This window comes from Oncorhynchus tshawytscha, linkage group LG10, assembly GCF_018296145.1.
Source record: "Oncorhynchus tshawytscha isolate Ot180627B linkage group LG10, Otsh_v2.0, whole genome shotgun sequence".
Classification (NCBI taxonomy): Eukaryota; Metazoa; Chordata; class Actinopteri; order Salmoniformes; family Salmonidae; genus Oncorhynchus; species Oncorhynchus tshawytscha.
In genome coordinates, this window is record NC_056438.1 from 7,288,442 (window position 1) to 7,313,966 (window position 25,525).

General features: G+C 44.4%; 1 protein-coding gene across 1 annotated transcript in view; it reads right to left on the reverse strand.

The window, feature by feature from the left end:
- Positions 1-25,062, reverse strand: part of LOC112240944 (protein phosphatase 1 regulatory subunit 14B) — a 47,361-nt gene extending 22,299 nt beyond the window's left edge. The window contains exon 1 of the mRNA XM_042329463.1: positions 24,309-25,062. Coding sequence (XP_042185397.1) covers positions 24,309-24,512 — 204 coding nt within the window. The 5' untranslated portion in view covers positions 24,513-25,062. The remainder of the gene's footprint in view (positions 1-24,308) is intronic.
- Between the last annotated feature and the right edge of the window lie 463 nt (positions 25,063-25,525).

Below are 25,525 nucleotides of genomic sequence, written 5' to 3' on the forward strand. Positions count from 1 at the left end.
CCCACCCACTCACACTACTGCTTAATCTGAAGATACTAGAACAACAAACGCAGCATAGAGTCAGTTTCCCCCAAGCTAACCCCAATGGGGGTGGGTGAGGGGGAGGCTGGCTGAGAAACTGTTTTCGGGAGACAATGATGCATGTTCTTATTTGACAAACAGACACACGCCACTGAAGGTTTAAACCTTCTGGAACTCTTGCAGCATCCTGTTTAATCATGTGACCATCGAGAGTGGGGGGGGGGGGCACAGACACCCACTGATGAACCATGGGAAATTACAGGAGGGTCGTGCGTGCGTAATTAAGATAAGTGACGACTACTTAATGTAATTAATCCTAGAAATCTCGGAGGTACCCAATCAATAGACAATCAATACCTGTAAAGTACTTACAAAGACTTGGATTTGTGTGTGTGAACTGGCTCACCCTGAATTTACTATTGTAGGTGGTGATCCTAAAGAGTGATCAGTAAGGGCATTTCCACATAAAAGGACCCCTGAGCACCAACACGGCAGGTAGCCTAGTGATTCGAGCGTTGGACCAGTAACCTGAAAGGTTGCTGGATCAAATCCCTGAGCTGACAAGGTAAAAATCTGTCATTCTGCCCCTGAACAAGGCAGTTAACCCCACTGTTCCTTGGCTGTCATCGAAAATAAGAATTTGTTCTTAATTAACCGACTTGCCTGGTTAAATAAAGATTAAATACAATTTTAAGAAGGACCCCTGAGCATCAACATGTGAAGTTTATAGGAGCACGTCAAATGAAAGCAATATTTTTGGGAAATTAAGGCATATATACAGTCTAGAAAATATTCCATCTTCCAAAATTAAGCGGTAAAGGCTTTGATTTCTTGTTAAATGGAAATTGGGTCTTAAGGAACCTGCTTCCCATCTAAAACAGATGGGAAGCAGACCCGGCCGAACCCAAGACCCAGCCGAACGCAAAGACCCGGCCGAACCCAAGACCCGGCCGAACGCAAGACCCGGCCGAACCCAAGACCCGGCCGAACCCAAGACCCGGCCGAACCCAAGACCCGGCCGAACGCAAGACCCCCGAACCCAAGACCCGGCCGAACCCAAGACCCGGCCGAACGCAAGACCCGGGAACCCAAACCCGGCCGAACCCAAGACCCGGCCGACCCAAGACCCGGCCGAACCCAAGACCCGGCCGAACGCAAGACCCGGCCGAACCAAGACCCGGCCGAACCCAAGACCCGGCCGAACCCAAGACCCCCGAACGCAAGACCAGGCCGAACCCAAGACCCGGCCGAACCCAAGACCCGGCCGAACCCAAGACCCGGCCGAACGCAAGACCAGACAAGACCCGGCCGAACCCAAGACCCGGCCGAACCCAAGACCCGGCCCCAAGACCCGGCCGAACGCAAGACCCGGCCGAACGCAAGACCAGGCCGAACGCAAGACCAGGCCGAACCCAAGACCCGGCCGAACCCAAGACCCGGCAGAACGCAAGACCCGGCCGAACGCAAGACCAGGCCGAACGCAAGACCCGGCCGAACCCAAGACCCGGCAGAACGCAAGACCCGGCCGAACGCAAGACCAGGCCGAACGCAAGACCAGGCCGAACCCAAGACCCAGCAGAACCCAAGACCCAGCAGAACCCAAGACCCAGCAGAACCCAAGACCCAGCAGAACGCAAGACCCGGCCGAACGCAAGACCAGGCCGAACGCAAGACAGGCCGAACCCAAGACCCAGCAGAACCCAAGACCCAGCAGAACCCAAGACCAGGCCGAACGCAAGACCAGGCCGAACCCAAGACCCAGCAGAACCCAAGACCCAGCAGAACCCAAGACCCAGCAGAACCCAAGACCCAGCAGAACGCAAGACCCAGCAGAACCCAAGACCCAGCAGAACCCAAGACCCGGCCAAGACCCGTACAGTACAGTAGAGTATAGTACAGTACAGTAGAGTATAGTACAGTAGAGTACAGTAGAGTACAGTAGAGTAGAGTACAGTAGAGTAGAGTACAGTAGAGTACAGTAGAGTAGAGTACAGTAGAGTATATTACAGTAGATAAGCAGAGTATTGACAACTAGAGTAGATTGTCATTTCCTCTACTGAACTGTATTGTGCTCTTCTCTACCCTATTCTGCTGTATTGTCCAAACCTGTGAAATATGAGGAGAAAGAATGTAATATCCATAATTATGCATTTCTGTATAGTACAGATCAGGGAACAATGATGTAATTCCGATACCAGGTGTAAATCCATTTCACTTACTGTAGTTCAATAACCAAAATAGGTCTCTCTGGGTCTCGCTCTCCGAGTACTTTAACATCAAAAGATTAGACATTGAAACCTTATTTCTAACATAATATAATGTGGGAAATGGTTGGTAGGGGTCCAAACAATAATCATGTCAAATCAGTTGTTGTTTTGTGATATCATTAAGAACGGTATAAGTAAATAACTTTAACTCTACAAATGTATATGTCCCAGTTATCAAATTAACATCTAAATTCTGTAAAACGTATATGACTAAATATGAAACTATTTTTTGAAAAGAAAGCAATGTGATGTGTCTTCTAAATTAGATAATAGTTTTACAGTCATTAGCCATGCCTACGTGAGCACAGACATTATGCCAACAGGATGGAACGCCCCTTTTTCCAGGGTGCAAAAAAAGGACTGCTAACGAAATGTACATGAGACCAAGCAGGCGGGACGGAGTTGAGCCGGACATCACAAATGGTTAGACTCAATTATCCGGCTTTTTAAATTTATTTTACCTTTATTTAACTAGGGCAAGTCAGTTAAGAACAAATTCTAATTTTCAATGACGGCCTAGGAACAGTGGGTTAACTGCCGCAGAACGACAGATTTGTACCTTGTCAGCTCGGGGGTTTGAACTTGAACAAGAGGTGTCCAACGCTCTAACCACTAGGCTACATTAAAATGGTAGTCATGTCATCGCTGACACCCATATCTTTCTGCATACACTTTTTTAATCTTCATCCAGAGCAGATATTTAACAGTTTTCTTGTTTTTTTATGTGGACGAATAAAAAATAAAAACAGATGGAGATAAATAATAATAATAATAATAAATAATAATGAATGAATAATAATAATGAATAATAATAAATGAATAATAAATAATAATAATAATGAATAATAATAATAATAATAATTAAGCATGAATAATAATAATAATGAATAATAATAATAATGAATAATAATAATGAATAATAATAATCATGAATAATAATAATGAATAATAATAATAATGAATAATAATAATAATAGTAATAATAATAATAATTAATCATGAATAAATGACTAAATGACTGAAATGTAAATGTAGGTAGATTGGGGTCAAGGGGTTAGGAGTCAAAGGTTATGTTAGCAGACCCCCATTACCCGGGTCCACGACCGGTCTATCGATGTCACCGCATGAAGAGGAATAAACAGACTCACCCCATCGCGACGTCCCCCCCCAAAGGCCAACTCTCTAGCCCTCGCTATCTCCCTGCTTGCTAAACTCGGCCTGCTAACTGCTAGCTTGTCTAGCCCCGGCCTACGAACTGTTAGCTTGTTAGCACAGGCCTGCTAACCGTCTGAATCGCCGCGTCCCAAACACGCACCGGACCCATACTCACTTTCTATCTCTTTTTGATTTTTAATCTGTTTATACCTTTCCGGAAACCTGCCTCACCCAATGTGACACGGAATCGCTATTATTTTTTATTTTTAGAACACACTCAAGAACCTCCAGAAGCTAACCAGCTAACTAGCTACAAGCTATTTAGTCATTGTTAACTTTTTTTCAACCTGGATAACACTCGCCAGTCCAGCTTCCCTGCCCCATCCACCGCTGCCCCCTGGACACTGATCTCTTGGCTACATAGCTGATGCACTTTGGACTGTCCATTAATCACGGTACTCCATTCTGCCTGTTTATGTTTTATCTGTCGGCCCCCGTTGCCTAGTCAACGCCATTTTACCTGCTGTTGTTATGCTAGCTGATTAGCTGTTGTCTCACCTACTGTTTTAGCTAGCTTTCCCAATTCAACACCTGTGATTACTGTATGCCTCGCTGTATGTCTCTCTCAAATGTCAATATGCCTTGTATACTGTTGTTCAGGTTAGTTATCATTGTTTTAGTTCACAATGGAGCCCCTAGTTCTACTCTTCATACCCCTGATACCTCCTTTGTCCCACCTCCCACACATGCGGTGACCTCACCCATTACAACCAGCATGTCCAGAGATACAACCTCTCTCATCATCACCCAGTGCCTGGGCTTACCTCCGCTGTACCCGCACCCCACCATACCCCTGTCTGCGCATTATGCCCTGAATATATTCTACCATGCCCAGAAACCTGCTCCTCTTATTCTCTGTCCCCAACGCTCTAGGCGACCAGTTTTGATAGCCTTTAGCCGCACCCTCATACTACTCCTTCTCTGTTCCGCGGGTGATGTGGAGGTAAACCCAGGCCCTGCATGTCCCCAGGCTCCCTCATTTGTTGACTTCTGTGATCGTAAAAGCCTTGGTTTCATGCATGTCAACATCAGAAGCCTCCTCCCTAAGTTTGTTTTACTCACTGCTCTAGCACACTCTGCTAACCCTGATGTCCTTGCTGTGTCTGAATCCTGGCTCAGGAAGGCCACCAAAAATTCAGAGATTTCCATACCCAACTATAACATCTTCCGTCAAGATAGATCTGCCAAAGGGGGAGGAGTTGCAGTCTACTGCAGAGATAGCCTGCAAAGTAATGTCATACTTTCCAGGTCCATACCCAAACAGTTCGAACTACTAATTTTGAAAATTACTCTCTCCAGAAATAAGTCTCTCACTGTTGCCGCCTGCTACCGACCCCCTCAGCTCCCAGCTGTGCCCTGGACACCATTTGTGAATTGATCGCCCCCATCTAGCCTCAGAGTTTGTTCTGTTAGGTGACCTAAACTGGGATATGCTTAACACCCCGCCAGTCCTACAATCTAAGCTAGATGCCCTCAATCTCACACAAATCATCAAGGAACCCACCAGGTACAACCCTAACTCTGTAAACAAGGGCACCCTCATAGACGTCATCCTGACCAACTGGCCCTCCAAATACACCTCTGCTGTCTTCAACCAGGATCTCAGCGATCACTGCCTCATTGCCTGTATCCGCTACGGAGCCGCAGTCAAACGACCACCCCTCATCACGGTCAAACGCTCCCTAAAACACTTCTGTGAGCAGGCCTTTCTAATCGACCTGGCCCGTGTATCCTGGAAGGACATCGACCTCATCCCGTCAGTTGAGGATGCCTGGTCATTCTTTAAAAGTAACTTCCTCACCATTTTAGATAAGCATGCTCCGTTCAAAAAATGCAGAACTAAGAACAGATACAGTCCTTGGTTCACCCCAGACCTGACTGCCCTCGACCAGCACAAAAACATCCTGTGGCGGACTGCAATAGCATCGAATAGTCCCCGTGATATGCAACTGTTCAGGGAAGTCCGGAACCAATACACGCAGTCAGTCAGGAAAGCTAAGGCCAGCTTCTTCAGGCAGAAGTTTGCATCCTGTAGCTCCAACTCCAAAAAGTTCTGGGACACTGTGAAGTCCATGGAGAACAAGAGCACCTCCTCCCAGCTGCCCACTGCACTGAGGCTAGGTAACACGGTCACCACCGATAAATCCATGATTATCGAAAACTTCAATAAGCATTTCTCAACGGCTGGCCATGCCTTCCGCCTGGCTACTCCAACCTCGGCCAACAGCTCCTCCCCCGGCAGCTCCTCGCCCAAGCCTCTCCAAGTTCTCCTTTACCCAAATCCAGATAGCAGATGTTCTGAAAGAGCTGCAAAACCTGGACCCGTACAAATCAGCTGGGCTTGACAATCTGGACCCCTATTTCTGAAACTATCCGCCGCCATTGTCGCAACCCCTATTACCAGCCTGTTCAACCTCTCTTTCATATCGTCTGAGATCCCCAAGGATTGAAAGCTGCCGCAGTCATCCCCCTCTTCAAAGGGGGAGACACCCTGGACCCAAACTGTTACAGACCTATATCCATCCTGCCCTGCCTATCTAAGGTCTTCGAAAGCCAAGTCAACAAACAGGTCACTGACCATCTCGAATCCCACCGTACCTTCTCCGCTGTGCAATCTGGCTTCCGAGCCGGTCACGGGTGCACCTCAGCCACACTCAAGGTACTAAACGATATCATAACCGCCATCGATAAAAGACAGTACTGTGCAGCCGTCTTCATCGACCTTGCCAAGGCTTTCGACTCTGTCAATCACCATATTCTCATCGGCAGACTCAGTAGCCTCGGTTTTTCGGATGACTGCCTTGCCTGGTTCACCAATTACTTTGCAGACAGAGTTCAGTGTGTCAAATCGGAGGGCATGCTGTCCGGTCCTCTGGCAGTCTCTATGGGGGTACCACAGGGTTCAATTCTCGGGCCGACTCTTTTCTCTGTGTATATCAATGATGTTGCTCTTGCTGCGGGCGATTCCCTGATCCACCTCTACGCAGACGACACCATTCTATATACTTTCGGCCCGTCATTGGACACTGTGCTATCTAACCTCCAAACAAGCTTCAATGCCATACAACACTCCTTCCGTGGCCTCCAACTCCTCTTAAACGCTAGTAAAACCAAATGCATGCTTTTCAACCGATCGCTGCCTGCACCCGCATGCCCGACTAGCATCACCACCCTGGATGGTTCCGACCTTGAATATGTGGACATCTATAAGTACCTAGGTGTCTGGCTAGACTGCAAACTCTCCTTCCAGACTCATATCAAACACCTCCAATCAAAAATCAAATCAAGAGTCGGCTTTCTATTCCGCAACAAAGCCTCCTTCACTCACGCCGCCAAGCTTACCCTAGTAAAACTGACTATCCTACCAATCCTCGACTTCGGCGATGTCATCTACAAAATGGCTTCCAACACTCTACTCAGCAAACTGGATGCAGTATATCACAGTGCCATCCGTTTTGTCACTAAAGCACCTTATACCACCCACCACTGCGACTTGTATGCTCTAGTCGGCTGGCCCTCGCTACATATTCGTCGCCAGACCCACTGGCTCCAGGTCATCTACAAGTCCATGCTAGGTAAAGCTCCGCCTTATCTCAGTTCACTGGTCACGATGGCAACACCCATCCGTAGCACGCGCTCCAGCAGGTGTATCTCACTGATCATCCCTAAAGCCAACACCTCATTTGGCCGCCTTTCGTTCCAGTACTCTGCTGCCTGTGACTGGAACGAATTGCAAAAATCGCTGAAGTTGGAGACTTTTATCTCCCTCACCAACTTCAAACATCAGCTATCTGAGCAGCTAACCGATCGCTGCAGCTGTACATAGTCTATTGGTAAATAGCCCACCCATTTTCAACTACCTCATCCCCATACTGTTTTTATTTATTTACTTTTCTGCTCTTTTGCACACCAATATCTCTACCTGTACATGACCATCTGATCATATATCACTCCAGTGTTAATCTGCAAAATTGTAACTATTCGTCTACCTCCTCATGCCTTTTGCACACATTGTACATTGTATATAGACTCCCCCTTTGTTTTCTACTGTGTTATTGACTTGTTAATTTGTTTATTCCATGTGTAACTCTGTGTTGTCTGCTCACACTGCTATGCTTTATCTTGGCCAGGTCGCAGTTGTAAATGAGAACTTGTTCTCAACTAGCCTACCTGGTTAAATAAAGGTGAAATAAATAAAAATAAATAAAAAAATTAGTCACAGTTATTGACCGCTCATTGGTTTCCATGACTCTGGAGAGCTTTGGGCTGATTAGCTGGGTAACCTGTATTATTGTGCCTAGCACGCACGCACACACACACACACATACACACACACAGAAAGATACTTACCTAGTACTTCCTGTGGATGGCTGCAATCCATCTTATCAATACTACATTAACATTCTCCTGATACTGTCATCCCCCTCCCTCTCTCAGACCAGACAGACACACTGGCTCTCTCTCGTCCCCCTCTGGCTAACTGACTGGCTCTCTCTCTCTCTCTCTCTCGTCCCCCTCTGGCTAACTGACTGGCTCTCCCTCGTCCCCCTCTGGCTAACTGACTGGCTCTGGCTCTCTCTCTCGTCCCCCTCTGGCTAACTGACTGGCTCTCTCTCTCTCGTCCCCCTCTGGCTAACTGACTGGCTCTCCCTCGCCCCCTCTGGCTAACTGACTGGCTCTGGCTCTCTCTCTCTCGTCCCCCTCTGGCTAACTGACTGGCTCTGGCTCTCTCTCTCTCTCTCTCGTCCCCCTCTGGCTAACTGACTGTCTCGCTCTCTCTCGTCCCCCTCTGGCTAACTGACTGGCTCGCTCTCGTCCCCCTCTGGCTAACTGACTGGCTCGCTCTCTCTCTCTCTCGTCCCCCTCTGGCTAACTGACTGGCTAGCTCTCTCTCTCGTCCCCCTCTGGCTAACTGACTGGCTCGCTCTCGTCCCCCTCTGGCTAACTGACTGGCTCGCTCTCGTCCCCCTCTGGCTAACTGACTGGCTCGCTCTCTCTCTCTCTCTCATCCCCCTCTGGCTAACTGACTGGCTCGCTCTCTCTCTCTCGTCCCCCTCTGGCTAACTGACTGGCTCGCTCTCGTCCCCCTCTGGCTAACTGACTGGCTCGCTCTCGTCCCCCTCTGGCTAACTGACTGGCTCGCTCTCGTCCCCCTCTGGCTAACTGACTGGCTTGCTCTCGTCCCCCTCTGGCTAACTGACTGGCTCGCTCTCGTCCCCCGCTGGCTAACTGACTGGCTCGCTCTCTCTCTCGTCCCCCTCTGGCTAACTGACTGGCTCGCTCTCTCTCTCTCGTCCCCCTCTGGCTAACTGACTGGCTCGCTCTCGTCCCCCTCTGGCTAACTGACTGGCTCGCTCTCGTCCCCCTCTGGCTAACTGACTGGCTCGCTCTCGTCCCCCTCTGGCTAACTGACTGGCTCGCTCTCTCTCTCGTCCCCCTCTGGCTAACTGACTGGCTCGCTCTCGTCCCCCTCTGGCTGGCAAACTGACTGTCTCTCTCTCTCTCTCTCTCTCGTCCCCCTCTGGCTAACTGACTGTCTCTCTCTCTCGTCCCCATCTGGCTAACTGACTGTCTCTCTCGTCCCCATCTGACTGACACGGACTCCGTCTGTCCCAGTATAATTAAACTCCCTGATGCCCCAAAGCCTTGTCGGTTCCTTATGTCTGTCACTCCAGCTGTTCTCTACCTCACACAGTCAGTCAGTCAGTCAATGGGTCAGCTCTGAGTCATTCTAACAGAGACAGGAAGTGTGTGTGAGTTCACTGATACATTCCTGGGTCAGTGGACATTGTGTGTAAACTGCTACACTGGTGTCTTTCATTCCTGAGGCATCACAGACCATCTTTGTTTTGGCGTCTCTCTCTCTCACACACACACACACACACACACACTTTCTGTGTGACATCATGAAGTCTGGAACAGAGGCTGTCAGAAAAAAAAGAGCAGACACTCCCAAGTGGCGCAGCGGTCTGAGGCACTGCATCTCAGTACAAGAGGTGTCACTACAGACCCTGGTTCGAATCCAGGCTGTATCACAGCGGTCTGAGGCACTGCATCTCAGTACAAGAGGTGTCACTACAGACCCTGGTTCGAATCCAGGCTGTATCACAGCGGTCTGAGGCACTGCATCTCAGTGCAAGAGGTGTCACTACAGACCCTGGTTCGAATCCAGGCTGTATCACAACGGTCTGAGGCACTGCATCTCAGTACAAGAGGTGTCACTACAGTCCCTGGATCGAATCTAGGCTGTATCACAACCGGCTGTGATTGGGAGTCCCATAGGGCAGCGCACAATTGGCCCAGAGTCGTCCGGGTTTGGCCTGGGGGGGGTAGGACAACATTGTAAATGAGAATTTGTTCTTACCTGACTTGCCTAGTTAAATAAAAGGTTAAATAAAGGTTAAATAAAGGTTAAAAATCCATGACCAGCTAAACATTACGACCTGTTCTAAAAAATATAGATATTATTAAAAAAATCACAGCTGTTCTCAACCCATTTCACACAACAGCCTCATTGTCTCTTGACTTCTCTTTTACCAGTAAGCTTCCCCACACACCCAATGGGCCCTGACCAAAAGTAGTGGTAGTCCTATAGGGAATAAGGTGGCATTGGGACACCTCCTAGTTTTCCATGACATCTCAGATAATTCTGCTTTCTATGTTCATTATTATAGTGCCCCATTCAGGCAATGGTTACTGATGATTAGGGCTGTCCCTCAAGTAGATAATGAAACATGTTCAATTTGGTTTAAATAATGCAAAAACAAAGTGTTGGAGAAGAAAGTAAAAGTGCAATATGTGCCATGTAAGAAAGCTAACGTTTCAGTTCCTTGCTCAGAACATGAGAACATATGAAAGCTGGTGGTTCCTTTTAACATGAGTCTTCAATATTCCCAGGTAAGAAGTTTTAGGTTGTAGTTATTATAGGAATTATAGGACTATTTCCCTCTATACCATTTGTATTTCATTAACCTTTGACTATTGGATGTTCTTATAGGCACTTTAGTATTGCCAGTGTAACAGTATAGCTTCCGTCCTTCTCCTCGTTCCTCCCTGGGTTCGAACCAGGAACACAACGACAACAGCCACCACATCGAAGCAGCGTTACCCATGCAGATTAAGGGGAACAACCACTCCAAGGCTCAGAGCGAGTGAAGTTTGAAATGCTATTAGTGCGTGCTAAATAGCCATCCATTTCACTTCGGTCACACCAGCCTCATAGGTTTAAAGTCGTAAACAGCGCAATGCTTGACGCGCAACGAAGAGCTGCTGGCAAAACGCACTAAAGTGCTGTTTGAATGAATGTTTACGCGCCTGCTTCTGCACCGCTCAGTCAGATACTTAGATACGTGTATGCTCCGTCAGATTATATGCAACACAGGACACACTAGATAATATCTAGTAATGTCAACCATGTGTAGTTAACTAGTGATTATGATTGATTGTTTTTTATAAGATAAATTTAATGCTAGCTAGCAACTTACCTTGGCTCACTGCATTTGCGTAACAGGCAGTCTCCTTGTGGAGTGCAACGAGAGAGAGGCAGGTCGTTATTGCGTTGGACTAGTTAACTGTAAGGTTGCAAGATTGGATCCCCCGAGCTGACAAGGTGATAATCTGTCTTTCTGCCCCTGAACGAGGAAGTTAACGCACCATTCCTAAATAAGAATGTGTTCTTAACTGACTTGCCTAGTTAAATAAAGATTTGTAAAAAAAATAATAATAATCAAATCGGCACCCAAAAATACCGATTTCCGATTGTGGTCAACCACTAGTTAAGACACTCAGAAATCAGGGCCAGGTAGCCTTGGCCTACTTCTATGTGTAAATCAGGGCCAGGTAGCCTTGGCCTACTTCTATGTGTAATCAGGGCCAGGTAGCCTTGGCCTACTTCTATGTGTAATCAGGCCAGGTAGCCTTGGCCTACTTCTATGTGTAATCAGGGCCAGGTAGCCTTGGCCTACTTCTATGTGTAATCAGGCCAGGTAGCCTTGGCCTACTTCTATGTGTAATCAGGGCCAGGTAGCCTATAGGTCTACTTCTATGTGTAATCAAGGCCAGGTAGCCTTGGCCTACTTCTATGTGTAATCAGGGCCAGGTAGCCTTGGCCTACTTCTATGTGTAATCAGGGCCAGGTAGCCTTGGCCTACTTCTATGTGTAATCAGGCCAGGTAGCCTTGGTCTACTTCTATGTGTAATAAGGGCCAGGTAGCCTTTGGCCTACTTCTATGTGTAATCAGGGCCAGGTAGCCTTGGCCTACTTCTATGTGTAATCAAGGCCAGGTACATTGGCCTACTTCTATGTGTATTTAGGTGTGTGTCCTTACTCAGATTGTATTTTGTTTGGAGGTTTCTCCTTTCAAAATCAATAAAATTGACAACTCGTAAAGGGAATGAAATAAACCTAAAATAAAACGATATAACTTTTTCCTCACAAGTGTAGTTTAGGTTGTGCGCTCTGCAAATAACGTGTCCACTCCTTCAACGGGAAGACTGTAATAACAATAATATACTGAATGCATTAACAGAATTGACTGAAATCAACAAACATTGTCGATGATAAATGGTAATGAACGGTAATTGTACGACTGGTGATACTGGTGTACCATTCTCGAGGCCTCAGTAACGGGACAGGGCATTCCCGAGGCCTCAATAACGGGACAGGGCATTCCCGAGGCCTCAATAACGGGACAGGGCATTCCCGAGACCTCAGTAACGGGACAGGGCATTCCCGAGAGCTCAGTAACGGGACAGGGCATTCCAGAGAACTCAGTAATGGGACAGGGCATTCCAGAGAACTCAGTAACGGGACAGGGCATTCCCGAGGCCTCAGTAACGGGACAGGGCATTCCCGAGGCCTCAGTAACGGGACAGGGCATTCCCGAGGCCTCAGTAACGGGACAGGGCATTCCCGAGGCCTCAGTAATGGGACAGGGCATTCCCGAGGCCTCAGTAACGGAACAGGGCATTCCCGAGACCTCAGTAACGGGACAGGGCATTCCCGAGGCCTCAGTAACGGGACAGGGCATTCCCGAGGCCTCAGTAACGGGACAGGGCATTCCCGAGGCCTCAGTAACGGGACAGGGCATTCCCGAGGCCTCAGTAACGGGACAGGGCATTCCCGAGGCCTCAGTAACGGGACAGGGCATTCCCGAGGCCTCAGTAACGGGACAGGGCATTCCCGAGGCCTCAGTAACGGGACAGGGCATTCCCGAGGCCTCAGTAACGGGACAGGGCATTCCCGAGGCCTCAGTAATGGGACAGGGCATTCCCGAGGCCCCAGTAACTGGACAGGGCATTCCGGAGGCCTCAGTAACTGGACAGGGCATTCCGAGACCTCAGTAACGGGACAGGGCATTCCCGAGGCCTCAGTAACTGGACAGGGCATTCCCGAGGCCTCAGTAACTGGACAGGGCATTCCCGAGGCCTCAGTAACTGGACAGGGCATTCCCGAGGCCTCAGTAACGGGACAGGGCATTCCCGAGACCTCAGTAACGGGACAGGGCATTCCCGAGACCTCAGTAACGGGACAGGGCATTCCCGAGGCCCCAGTAACGGGACAGGGCATTCCCGAGGCCCCAGTAACTGGACAGGGCATTCCCGAGGCCCCAGTAACTGGACAGGGCATTCCCGAGGCCTCAGTAACGGGACAGGGCATTCCCGAGACCTCAGTAACGGGACAGGGCATTCCCGAGACCTCAGTAACGGGACAGGGCATTCCCGAGACCTCAGTAACGGGACAGGGCATTCCCGAGACCTCAGTAACGGGACAGGGCATTCCCGAGACCTCAGTAACGGGACAGGTGTGAATCAGACAGGCGTGAATCAGACAGGCGTGAATCAGACAGGCGTGAATCAGACAGGCGTCTCGTGTGCCACAACATTTGCCACTGCTCGACTAAAAACAAATCCAATGGACCAGTCGACTAAATAGAGTCAGACCTAATCCGTTTGTATTGCTAGTAGTAGGGGTTGGGATTATGGTTCAGTAAATAACTAGTAGTAAGGGTTGGGATTATGGTTCATTATTTAACTAGTAGTAGGGGTTGGGATTATGGTTCATTATTTAACTAGTAGTAAGGGTTGGGATTATGGTTCATTATTTAACTAGTAGTAGGGTCTGGGATTATGGTTCAGTATTTAACTAGTAGTAAGGGTTGGGATTATGGTTCAGTATTTAACTAGTAGTAAAGGTTGGGATTATGGTTCATTATTTAACTAGTAGTAGGGGTTGGGATTATGGTTCATTATTTAACTAGTAGTAGGGGTTGGGATTATGGTTCAGTATTTAACTAGTAGTAGGGGTTGGGATTATGGTTCATTATTTAACTAGTAGTAGGGGTTGGGATTATGGTTCATTATTTAACTAGTAGTAAGGGTTGGGATTATGGTTCATTATTTAACTAGTAGTAGGGGCTGGGATTATGGTTCATTATTTAACTAGTAGTAGGGGTTGGGATTATGGTTCATTATTTAACTAGTAGTAGGGGTTGGGATTATGGTTCATTATTTAACTAGTAGTAGGGGTTGGGATTATGGTTCAGTGTTTAACTAGTAGTAGGGGCTGGGATTATGGTTCATTATTTAACTAGTAGTATGGGTTAGGATTAGGATTCATTATTTAACTAGTAGTAGGGGTTGGGATTATGGTTCAGTATTTAACTAGTAGTAGGGACTGGGATTATGGTTCATTATTTAACTAGTAGTAAGGGTTGGGATTATGGTTCATTATTTAACTAGTAGTAGGGGCTGGGATTATGGTTCATTATTTAACTAGTAGTAAGGGTTGGGATTATGGTTCATTATTTAACTAGTAGTAAGGGTTGGGATTATGGTTCATTATTTAACTAGTAGTAAGGGTTGGGATTATGGTTCATTATTTAACTAGTAGTAGGGGCTGGGATTATGGTTCATTATTTAACTAGTAGTAGGGGTTGGGATTAGGATTCATTATTTAACTAGTAGTAGGGGCTGGGATTATGGTTCATTATTTAACTAGTAGTAAGGGTTGGGATTATGGTTCATTATTTAACTAGTAGTAGGGGCTGGGATTATGGTTCATTATTTAACTAGTAGTAAGGGTTGGGATTATGGTTCGTTGTTTAGATAGCTAGCTACATGTCTTAACAAAAGACTCCACTTTGCCAGATGATGACCTATCAAGTTAGCCAGGTGTGTCTGGGGGTGATTACGGCCTTCTATAGTATTCCCTGAACATGAGTACATGTCTAGACAATAGTGACCCAACCACTTAGCTGGATGTGGCTGGGGGGGTTACAGCATTTCCTTCACATGACACATCAACTTAGACAAGTCTGTCTGGGTAAACATCATCTAATAATTAAAAACTATTTATATCAGGACACTTTCTGTTTGATGTTGCTACGATACCAATACGCAGGTAACCATTTCCTTGTACCGTCCACATCTTATGTATCCTGTGACTAAATACCTTTTTGCCCCACTGTATTATATATGTATATATACACACACATTGTATTCTAGTCAAGGCCATCCTATTGAACTGTTACTGTATATATACACACACTATTCTATCCTACATACAGTGGGGCAAAAAAAGTATTTAGTCAGCCACCAATTGTGCAAGTTCTCCCACTTAAAAAGATGAGGCCTGTAATTTTCACCTATGATGAAAATTACAGGCCTCTCTCATCTTTTTAAGTGGGAGAACTTGCACAATTGGTGGCTGACTAAATACTTTTTTTGCCCCACTGTATTCTACAGATATACTAAATATTCTATCCAGTGTCCATAACGTCTATACATCCAAACACACACATATACACATACACTACCATTCAGAAGTTTGGGATCACTTAGAAATGTCCTTGTTTTTTGAAAGAAAAGCACATTTTTGTCCATTAAAATAACATCAAATTGATCAGAAGTACAGTGTAGATATTATTAATGTTATAAATGACTATTGTAGCTGGAAACCGGTGATTTTTTAATGGAATATCTACATATGCGTACAGAGGCCCATTATCAGCAACCACCCCTCCTGTGTTCCAATGGCACGTTGTTTTAGCTAATCCAAGTTGATCAATTTAAAAGGCTAATTGATCATTAGAAAACCCTTTTGCAATTATGTTAGCACAGCTGAAAACTGTTGTCCTGATTAAAGAAGCAATAAAACTGGCCTTCTTTAGACTAGTTGAGTATCTGGAGCATCAGCATTTGTGGGTTCGATTACAGGCTCAAAATGGCCAGAAACAAAGAACTTTCTTCTGAAACTCGTCAGTCTATTCTTGTTCTGGGAAATGAAGGCTATTCCATGTGAGAAATTGCCAAGAAACTGAAGATCTTGTACAACGCTGTGTACTACTCCCTTCACAGAACAGCACAAACTGGCTCTAACCACATTGCTCGTTCTAATATTTCTACATTTCTTAATTCCATTCTTTTAGATGTGTGTGTGTGTGTGTGTGTATTGTTAGATATGACCGCACTGTTGGCGCTAGTATCACAAGCATTTCACTACACTCACAATAACATCTGTTAAATATGTGTACGCGACCAATACAATTGGATTTGATGTGACACATGACCTCACATGCGAATCCTTAATGAGATGGGCGGGGCTAAAGCTTAAGAGGGTGTGAACGATGCCGAATAGGTGTAGACAGAAGAGCTCTCCAGTAGGTGTACCAAAACATTCAAAGACCATTATCTCAAAAGTGGGGTGACAAGTTTATCAACTTTCAAAGCAGAACTACTTTCCCATTGTTCCTCATTTGTAGTGTTTGATATATAATTTTATAGTTCTGAGTCTCTAACTTTTATTTCATGTAAAAAAAACAATAATAAAAAAAATAGCAAAATTTGCTACATAGGACCGAATTGAGGTGGTTGGTCACATATGTACACACACACACACACACACACCATCTTGAGCGGCTGCTGCTACTACTCGGTTCTTTGTTTTACTCATATTATTACTTTACCCTTCCTTCATGTACATATCTACCTCTAATACCTTATTATTATCTATCCTGATGCCTAGTCACTTTACCCTGCCTTCATGTACATATCTACCTCTAATACCTTATTATTATCTATCCTGATGCCTAGTCACTTTACCCTGCCTTCATGTACATATCTACCTCTAATACCTTATTATTATCTATCCTGATGTCTAGTCACTTTACCCTGCCTTCATGTACATATCTACCTCTAATACCTTATTATTATCTATCCTGATGCCTAGTCACTTTACCCTGCCTTCATGTACATATCTACCTCTAATACCTTATTATTATCTATCCTGATGTCTAGTCACTTTACCCTGCCTTCATGTACATATCTACCTCTAATACCTTATTATTATCTATCCTGATGCCTAGTCACTTTACCCTGCCTTCATGTACATATCTACCTCTAATACCTTATTATTATCTATCCTGATGCCTAGTCACTTTACCCTGCCTTCATGTACATATCTACCTCAAATACCTTGTTATTATCTATCCTGATGTCTAGTCACTTTACCCTGCCTTCATGTACATATCTACCTTATTATTATCTATCCTGATGCCTAGTCACTTTACCCTGCCTTCATGTACATATCTACCTCTAATACCTTATTATTATTATTATCTATCCTGATGCCTAGTCACTATCCTTTACCCTGCCTTCATGTACATATCTACCTCAAATACCGTATTATTATCTATCCTGATGTCTAGTCACTTTACCCTGCCTTCATGTACATATCTACCTCTAATATTATTATCTATCCTAATGTCTAGTCACTTCACCCTGCCTTCATGTACATATCTACCTCAAATACCTTATTATGATCTATCCTGATGTCACTTTACCCTGCCTTCATGTACATATCTACCTCTAATACCTTATTATTATCTATCCTGATGCCTAGTCACTTTACCCTGCCTTCATGTACATATCTACCTCTAATACCTTATTATTATCTATCCTGATGTCTAGTCACTTTACCCTGCCTTCATGTACATATCTACCTCTAATACCTTATTATTATCTATCCTGATGTCTAGTCACTTTACCCTGCCTTCATGTACATATCTACCTCTAATACCTTATTATTATCTATCCTGATGCCTAGTCACTTTACCCTGCCTTCATGTACATATCTACCTCTAATACCTTATTATTATCTATCCTGATGCCTAGTCACTTTACCCTGCCTTCATGTACATATCTATCTACCTTATTATTATCTAATACCTTATTATTATTATTATCTATCCTGATGTCTAGTCACTTTACCCTGCCTTCATGTACATATCTACCTCTAATACCTTATTATTATTATCTATCCTGATGCCTAGTCACTTTACCCTGCCTTCATGTACATATCTACCTCAAATACCTTATTATTATCTATCCTGATGTCTAGTCACTTTACCCTGCCTTCATGTACATATCTACCTCTAATACCTTATTATTATTATTATCTATCCTGATCTAGTCACTTTACCCTGCCTTCATGTACATATCTACCTCTAATACCTTATTATTATCTATCCTGATGCCTAGTCACTTTACCCTGCCTTCATGTACATATCTACCTCTAATACCTTATTATTATCTATCCTGATGCCTAGTCACTTTACCCTGCCTTCATGTACATATCTACCTCTAATACCTTATTATTATTATCTATCCTGATGCCTAGTCACTTTACCCTGCCTTCATGTACATATCTACCTCAAATACCTTGTTATTATCTATCCTGATGTCTAGTCACTTTACCCTGCCTTCATGTACATATCTACCTTATTATTATCTATCCTGATGCCTAGTCACTTTACCCTGCCTTCATGTACATATCTACCTCTAATACCTTATTATTATCTATCCTGATGCCTAGTCACTTTACCCTGCCTTCATGTACATATCTACCTCTAATACCTTATTATTATCTATCCTGATGCCTAGTCACTTTACCCTGCCTTCATGTACATATCTACCTCTAATACCTTATTATTATCTATCCTGATGCCTAGTCACTTTACCCTGCCTTCATGTACATATCTACCTTATTATTATCTATCCTGATGCCTAGTCACTTTACCCTGCCTTCATGTACATATCTACCTCTAATACCTTATTATTATTATTATCTATCCTGATGTCTAGTCACTTTACCCTGCTTTCATGTACATATCTACCTCTAATACCTAATACCTTATTATTATTATTATCTATCTATCCTGATGCCTAGTCACTTTACCCTGCCTTCATGTACATATCTACCTCAAATACCTTATTATTATCTATCCTGATGTCTAGTCACTTTACCCTGCCTTCATGTACATATCTACCTCTAATACCTTATTATTATTATTATCTATCCTGATGTCTAGTCACTTTACCCTGCCTTCATGTACATATCTACCTCTAATACCTTATTATTATCTATCCTGATGCCTAGTCACTTTACCCTGCCTTCATGTACATATCTACCTCTAATACCTTATTATTATCTATCCTGATGTCTAGTCACTTTACCCTGCCTTCATGTACATATCTACCTCTAATACCTTATTATTATTATTATCTATCCTGATGCCTAGTCACTTTACCCTGCCTTCATGTACATATCTACCTCAAATACCTTATTATTATCTATCCTGATGTCTAGTCACTTTACCCTGCCTTCATGTACATATTGACATCAAATACCCTTATTATTATCTATCCTGATGCCTAGTCACTTTACCCTGCCTTCATGTACATATCTACCTCTAATACCTTATTATTATCTATCCTGATGCCTAGTCACTTTACCCTGCCTTCATGTACATATCTACCTCTAATACCTTATTATTATCTATCCTGATGCCTAGTCACTTTACCCTGCCTTCATGTACATATCTACCTCTAATACCTTATTATTATCTATCCTGATGTCTAGTCACTTTACCCTGCCTTCATGTACATATCTACCTTAAATACCTTATTATTATCTATCCTGATGTCTAGTCACTTTACCCTGCCTTCATGTACATATCTACCTCTAATACCTTATTATTATTATTATCTATCATGATGCCTAGTCACTTTACCCTGCCTTCATGTACATATCTACCTCAAATACCTTATTATTATCTATCCTGATGTCTAGTCACTTTACCCTGCCTTCATGTACATATCTACCTCTAATACCTTATTATTATCTATCCTGATGCCTAGTCACTTTACCCTGCCTTCATGTACATATCTACCTCTAATACCTTATTATTATTATTATCTATCACTGATGCCTAGTCACTTTTTACCCTGCCTTCATGTATCATATCTAGTACCTCTAGTCACTTTATACCTTATTATTATTATTATCTATCCTGATGCCTAGTCACTTTACCCTGCCTTCATGTACATATCTAATTCAAATACCTTATTATTATCTATCCTGATGTCTAGTCACTTTACCCTGCCTTCATGTACATATCTACCTCTAATACCTTATTATTATCTATCCTGATGCCTAGTCACTTTACCCTGCCTTCATGTACATATCTACCTCTAATACCTTATTATTATCTATCCTGATGCCTAGTCACTTTACCCTGCCTTCATGTACATATCTACCTCTAATACCTTATTATTATCTATCCTGATGCCTAGTCACTTTACCCTGCCTTCATGTACATATCTACCTCTAATACCTTATTATTATCTATCCTGATGCCTAGTCACTTTACCCTGCCTTCATGTACATATCTACCTCTAATACCTTATTATTATCTATCCTGATGCCTAGTCACTTTACCCTGCCTTCATGTACATATCTACCTCTAATACCTTATTATTATCTATCCTGATGAGTAGTCACTTTACCCTGCCTTCATGTACATATCTACCTCTAATACCTTATTATTATCTATCCTGATGCCTAGTCACTTTACCCTGCCTTCATGTACATATCTACCTCTAATACCTTATTATTATCTATCCTGATGCCTAGTCTCTTTACCCTGCCTTCATGTACATATCTACCTCTAATACCTTATTATTATCTATCCTGATGTCTAGTCACTTTACCCTGCCTTCATGTACATATCTACCTCTAATACCTTATTATTATCTATCCTGATGTCTAGTCTCTTTACCCTGCCTTCATGTACATATCTACCTCTAATACCTTATTATTATCTATCCTGATGTCTAGTCACTTTACCCTGCCTTCATGTACATATCTACCTCTAATACCTTATTATTATCTATCCTGATGTCTAGTCACTTTACCCTGCCTTCATGTACATATCTACCTCTAATACCTTATTATTATCTATCCTGATGTCTAGTCACTTTACCCTGCCTTCATGTACATATCTACCTCTAATACCTTATTATTATCTATCCTGATGTCTAGTCACTTTACCCTGCCTTCAGTATCTATTTTCTTTTTTATTAAACTGCGAAAGGGCTTTTAAACAAGCATTTCTACACTTGTTGTTTTCGGTCTATCATGTGATAAATACATTTGTATTTGATACGCGAACTAAACATAAATATTCACCGCAACGGGGGGAGACATGGGTTTAGAAAAACAAACAATGGCCTCCCGGGTGGCGCAGTGGTTAAGGGCGCTGTCCTGCAGCGCCAGCTGTGCCATCAGAGACTCTGGGTTCGCGCCCAGGCTCTGTCGTAACCGGCCGCGACCGGGAGGTCCGGAGGGTTTGGTCGTTAGGGGTGTTCTTGTCTCATCGCGCACCAGCGACTCCTGTGGCGGGCCGGGCGCAGTGCGCGTTAACCAAGGTCACCAAGTGCACGGTGTTTCCTCCGACACATTGGTGCGGCTGGCTTCCGGGTTGGATGCGCGCTGTGTTAAGAAGCAGTGCTGCTTGGTTGGGTTGTGTATCGGAGGACGCATGACTTTCAACCTTCGTCTCTCCCGAGCCCGTACGGGAGTTGTAGTGATGAGATAAGATAGTAGCTAATACAACAATTGGACACCACGGAATTGGGGAGAAAAAGGGGTACAAAAAAGAAAAACAAACCTTGTTTATTGCCAACGTCACACACAGTGGAAATGTGTATGAGATATATGAATATATATAAGAGAAAATAAACTGCCTCGGCAAAAAGGATCAATTCTATTACACAGCCAAACACTTAGGTAATTATTGAATAATTATTGATTTATTATTCATTATTTTAGCACAGCTGAAAACTGTTGTCCTGATTAAAGAAGCAATAAAACTGCCCTTCTTTACACTAGTTGAGTATCTGGAACGTCACCATTTGTGGGTTCAACTCAAAATGGCCAGAAACAAAGAACTCGCAAAGCAAGCCAGCCAGCCACTCTCCAACCAGTCTACGGTCTGTCTCTCTCTCTCTAGCCAGTCTTCTCTCTCTCTCTCTAGCCAGTCTTCTCTCTCTCTAGCCAGTCTTCTCTCTCTAGCCAGTCTTCTCTCTCTCTCTCTCTCTCTCTCTCTCTCTAGCCAGTCTTCTCTCTCTCTCTCTAGCCAGTCTTCTCTCTCTCTCTCTCTAGCCAGTCTTCTCTCTCTCTCTCTCTAGCCAGTCTTCTCTCTCTCTCTCTCTCTCTCTCTCTAGCCAGTCTTCTCTCTCTCTCTCTCTCTAGCCAGTCTTCTCTCTCTCTCTAGCCAGTCTTCTCTCTCTCTCTCTAGCCAGTCTTCTCTCTCTCTCTCTTTCTTTCTAGCCAGTCTTCTCTCTCTCTCTCTCTCTCTAGCCAGTCTTCTCTCTCTCTCTAGCCAGTGTTCTCTCTCTCTCTAGTCAGTCTTCTCTCTCTCTCTCTCTCTCTAGTCAGTCTTCTCTCTCTCTCTCTAGCCAGTCTTCTCTCTCTCTCTAGTCAGTCTCTCTCTCTCTCTCTCTCTAGCCAGTCTTCTCTCTCTCTCTAGCCAGTCTTCTCTCTCTCTCTCTAGCCAGTCTTCTTTCTCTCTCTCTAGTCAGTCTTCTTTCTCTCTCTCTAGTAGGTCTCTCTCTCTCTCTCTCTCTCTCTCTAGCCAGTCTTCTCTCTCTCTCTCTCTCTCTAGCCAGTCTCTCTCTCTAGCCAGTCTTCTCTCTCTCTCTCTCTCTCTCTAGCCAGTCTTCTCTCTCTCTCTCTCTCTAGCCAGTCTTCTCTCTCTCTCTCTCTCTCTAGCCAGTCTTCTCTCTCTCTCCTCTCTCTCTAGCCAGTCTTCTCTCTCTCTCTCTAGCCAGTCTTCTCTCTCTCTGTCTAGCCAGTCTTCTCTCTCTCTCTCTCTCTAGCCAGTCTCTCTCTCTCTCTCTCTCTCTCTCTAGCCAGTCTTCTCTCTCTCTCTCTCTCTCTAGCCAGTCTTCTCTCTCTCTCTCTAGCCAGTCTTCTCTCTCTCTCTAGTCTCTCTCTCTCTAGTCTTCTCTCTCTCTAGTCTTCTCTCTCTAGTCTTCTCTCTCTCTAGTCTTCTCTCTCTCTCTCTCTCTCTAGTCTTCTCTCTCTCTAGTCTTCTCTCTCTCTCTCTCTAGTCTTCTCTCTCTCTCTAGTCTTCTCTCTCTCTCTAGTCTTCTCTCTCTCTCTCTCTAGCCAGTCTTCTCTCTCTCTCTCTAGCCAGTCTTCTCTCTCTCTCTCTCTCTCTCTAGCCAGTCTTCTCTCTCTCTCTCTCTCTCTCTAGCCAGTCTTCTCTCTCTCTCTCTCTCTCTCTAGCCAGTCTTTCTCTTCTCTCTCTCTCTTCTCTCTCTAGCCAGTCTTCTCTCTCTCTCTCTAGCCAGTCTTCTCTCTCTCTCTCTCTCTCTAGCCAGTCTTCTCTCTCTCTCTCTCTAGCCAGCCAGTCTTCTCTCTCTCTCTCTAGCCAGTCTTCTCTCTCTCTCTCTCTAGCCAGTCTTCTCTCTCTCTCTCTCTCTCTCTCTCTAGCCAGTCTTCTCTCTCTCTCTCTCTCTCTCTCTCTAGCCAGTCTTCTCTCTCTCTCTCTCTCTCTCTCTCTCTAGCCAGTCTTCTCTCTCTCTCTCTCTAGCCAGTCTTCTCTCTCTCTCTCTCTAGCCAGTCTTCTCTCTCTCTCTCTAGCCAGTCTTCTCTCTCTCTCTAGCCAGTCTTCTCTCTCTCTCTCTAGCCAGTCTTCTCTCTCTCTCTCTCTCTCTCTAGCCAGTCTTCTCTCTCTCTCTCTAGCCAGTCTCTCTCTCTCTCTCTCTCTAGCCACTTCTCTCTCTCTCTCTCTCTAGCCAGTCTTCTCTCTCTCTCTCTAGTCTTCTCTCTCTCTCTCTAGTCTTCTCTCTATCTAGTCTTCTCTCTCTCTCTCTCTCTAGTCTTCTCTCTATCTAGTCTTCTCTCTCTCTCTCTCTCTCTCTAGTCTTCTCTCTCTCTCTCTCTCTCTCTCTCTCTAGTCCTCTCTCTCTCTAGTCTTCTCTCTCTCTCTCTCTCTCTCTAGTATAGGCTGACTAGAGACTGGCTAGTATAGGCTGATATAATATGTTGTGATATAGTATGTTATTATAATGATACTTATGTTTAGTGAGCCTATTCCAATGAGCACACCAATGTTGTTCTACTTTAAAATAAAATCCCATCTTTCAGTTAACTCATTAGTGGACCTCAGGGGGCTCTTAGCCATAATCGATGTGATTAGATCCATACAGTTACTGTACCACCAACTGAATGTTGCTCTACCTGAGTCCCCACATGTGCATTTTACCAGTAGTCCTATGTCGTCCTATGGTCTGATGTGTCTGTGGACAGGCAAAGTACCCTTGTTTGGGAAGCGCTGCCCTATTCCCTCGAGCACTACTTTTGACCGTAGCCCTCATAAGTATCAAGTCAAAAGTAGTGGACAACATGGTGCCATTTGCGATATCTAATATTTGTGTTATTTATTTTCGGCATCTCACCTCACAGTTGTAAAGAGCCGTTAGCTGGTCGATTATCCATTCTTCCAGGTTTAGTCTCTTTCTTAGTTCTTTCCGGTCATATTTGACGGTTACTCGCCCTTGCTTCCGAACAGGTATCTCCGGTTCTTCGGTTGAACCGGCGGCTACCGTCTGGAAATATACCCGGGGTTGAGGGCTCGTCTCTGGGCTGGTAACCGCAGCCATGGTCGGTCGGCTGAAGGAAATCCTGAAAGTTGTGGTGGTAGAGCGAGTTTCAGACGCGTTGTTTCGGGTATTGTTCGCGCTAAACAGCCGTGATTCTCATAAGGAGAAGCGATTCAATTCAAGTATATTACTGAGATTGTTCCCTTCTTGCAAAAAAAAAAGAGCATTAGGCATTAGGTTCACTTCGTGGTTTCCAAATCAAATTGACCTAAAAAAAATATATATATATTTTAAAGGCTATAATTAGTTATTTACGGTATTCGAATACAGCGTACAAAAGGTTTAGGACAGCCTACAAATCAGCAGTAGCGTCCACACGTATTTTAAATACAAAGACGAGCTCTTCGGTGCCGTCTCTCCTCTCTCTGTCCTCGTGTTGTTGCAACGTAAAAAGCGGTTGACTTTTCCTCGATCTACGGAAAACCTAACGTCACGTAGACAAACAAAAAAAACAAAAAATGGTATATTCCTGAATTCTTTACTATTCCCTCCTCTCTACTGCCTTCCCGTCCTCCGTCTCTCTCTGGCTTCAGTGTCTTCTCTCTGAACGCAACGCCTCTTCTTTTACTTTAACTTTTCTATGGCGAATCGCAACCAACGGACAGGTCTACACACCGCCACCTACTGTACAGGAATGTGACTACGGTCACGACCTACATACCACTATATTCTCTTAATGAACTAACCCTGAGTTTCTAATAAAATACAATATTTCCCTACAAACCTCAGTACTTCCACCCCCCCCCCCCAACCCAAAATACCACCCCATTCCCATCTACCCTCTCTGACACTGTCAAACAACCTCTTCCTTCCTGTCTGCATACATTTTACAAAATGCACTATACAATACAATAATATAAAACACAACATGTAAAGTGTTGGTCCCATGTTCCTTGATCTGAAATAAAAGATCCCAGAAATGTTCCATACACACAAAGCTTATTTCATTTTTATTTGTGCATAAATGTGTTATTATCTTTTGTTAGTGAGCATTTCTTCTTTGCCAAGATAAT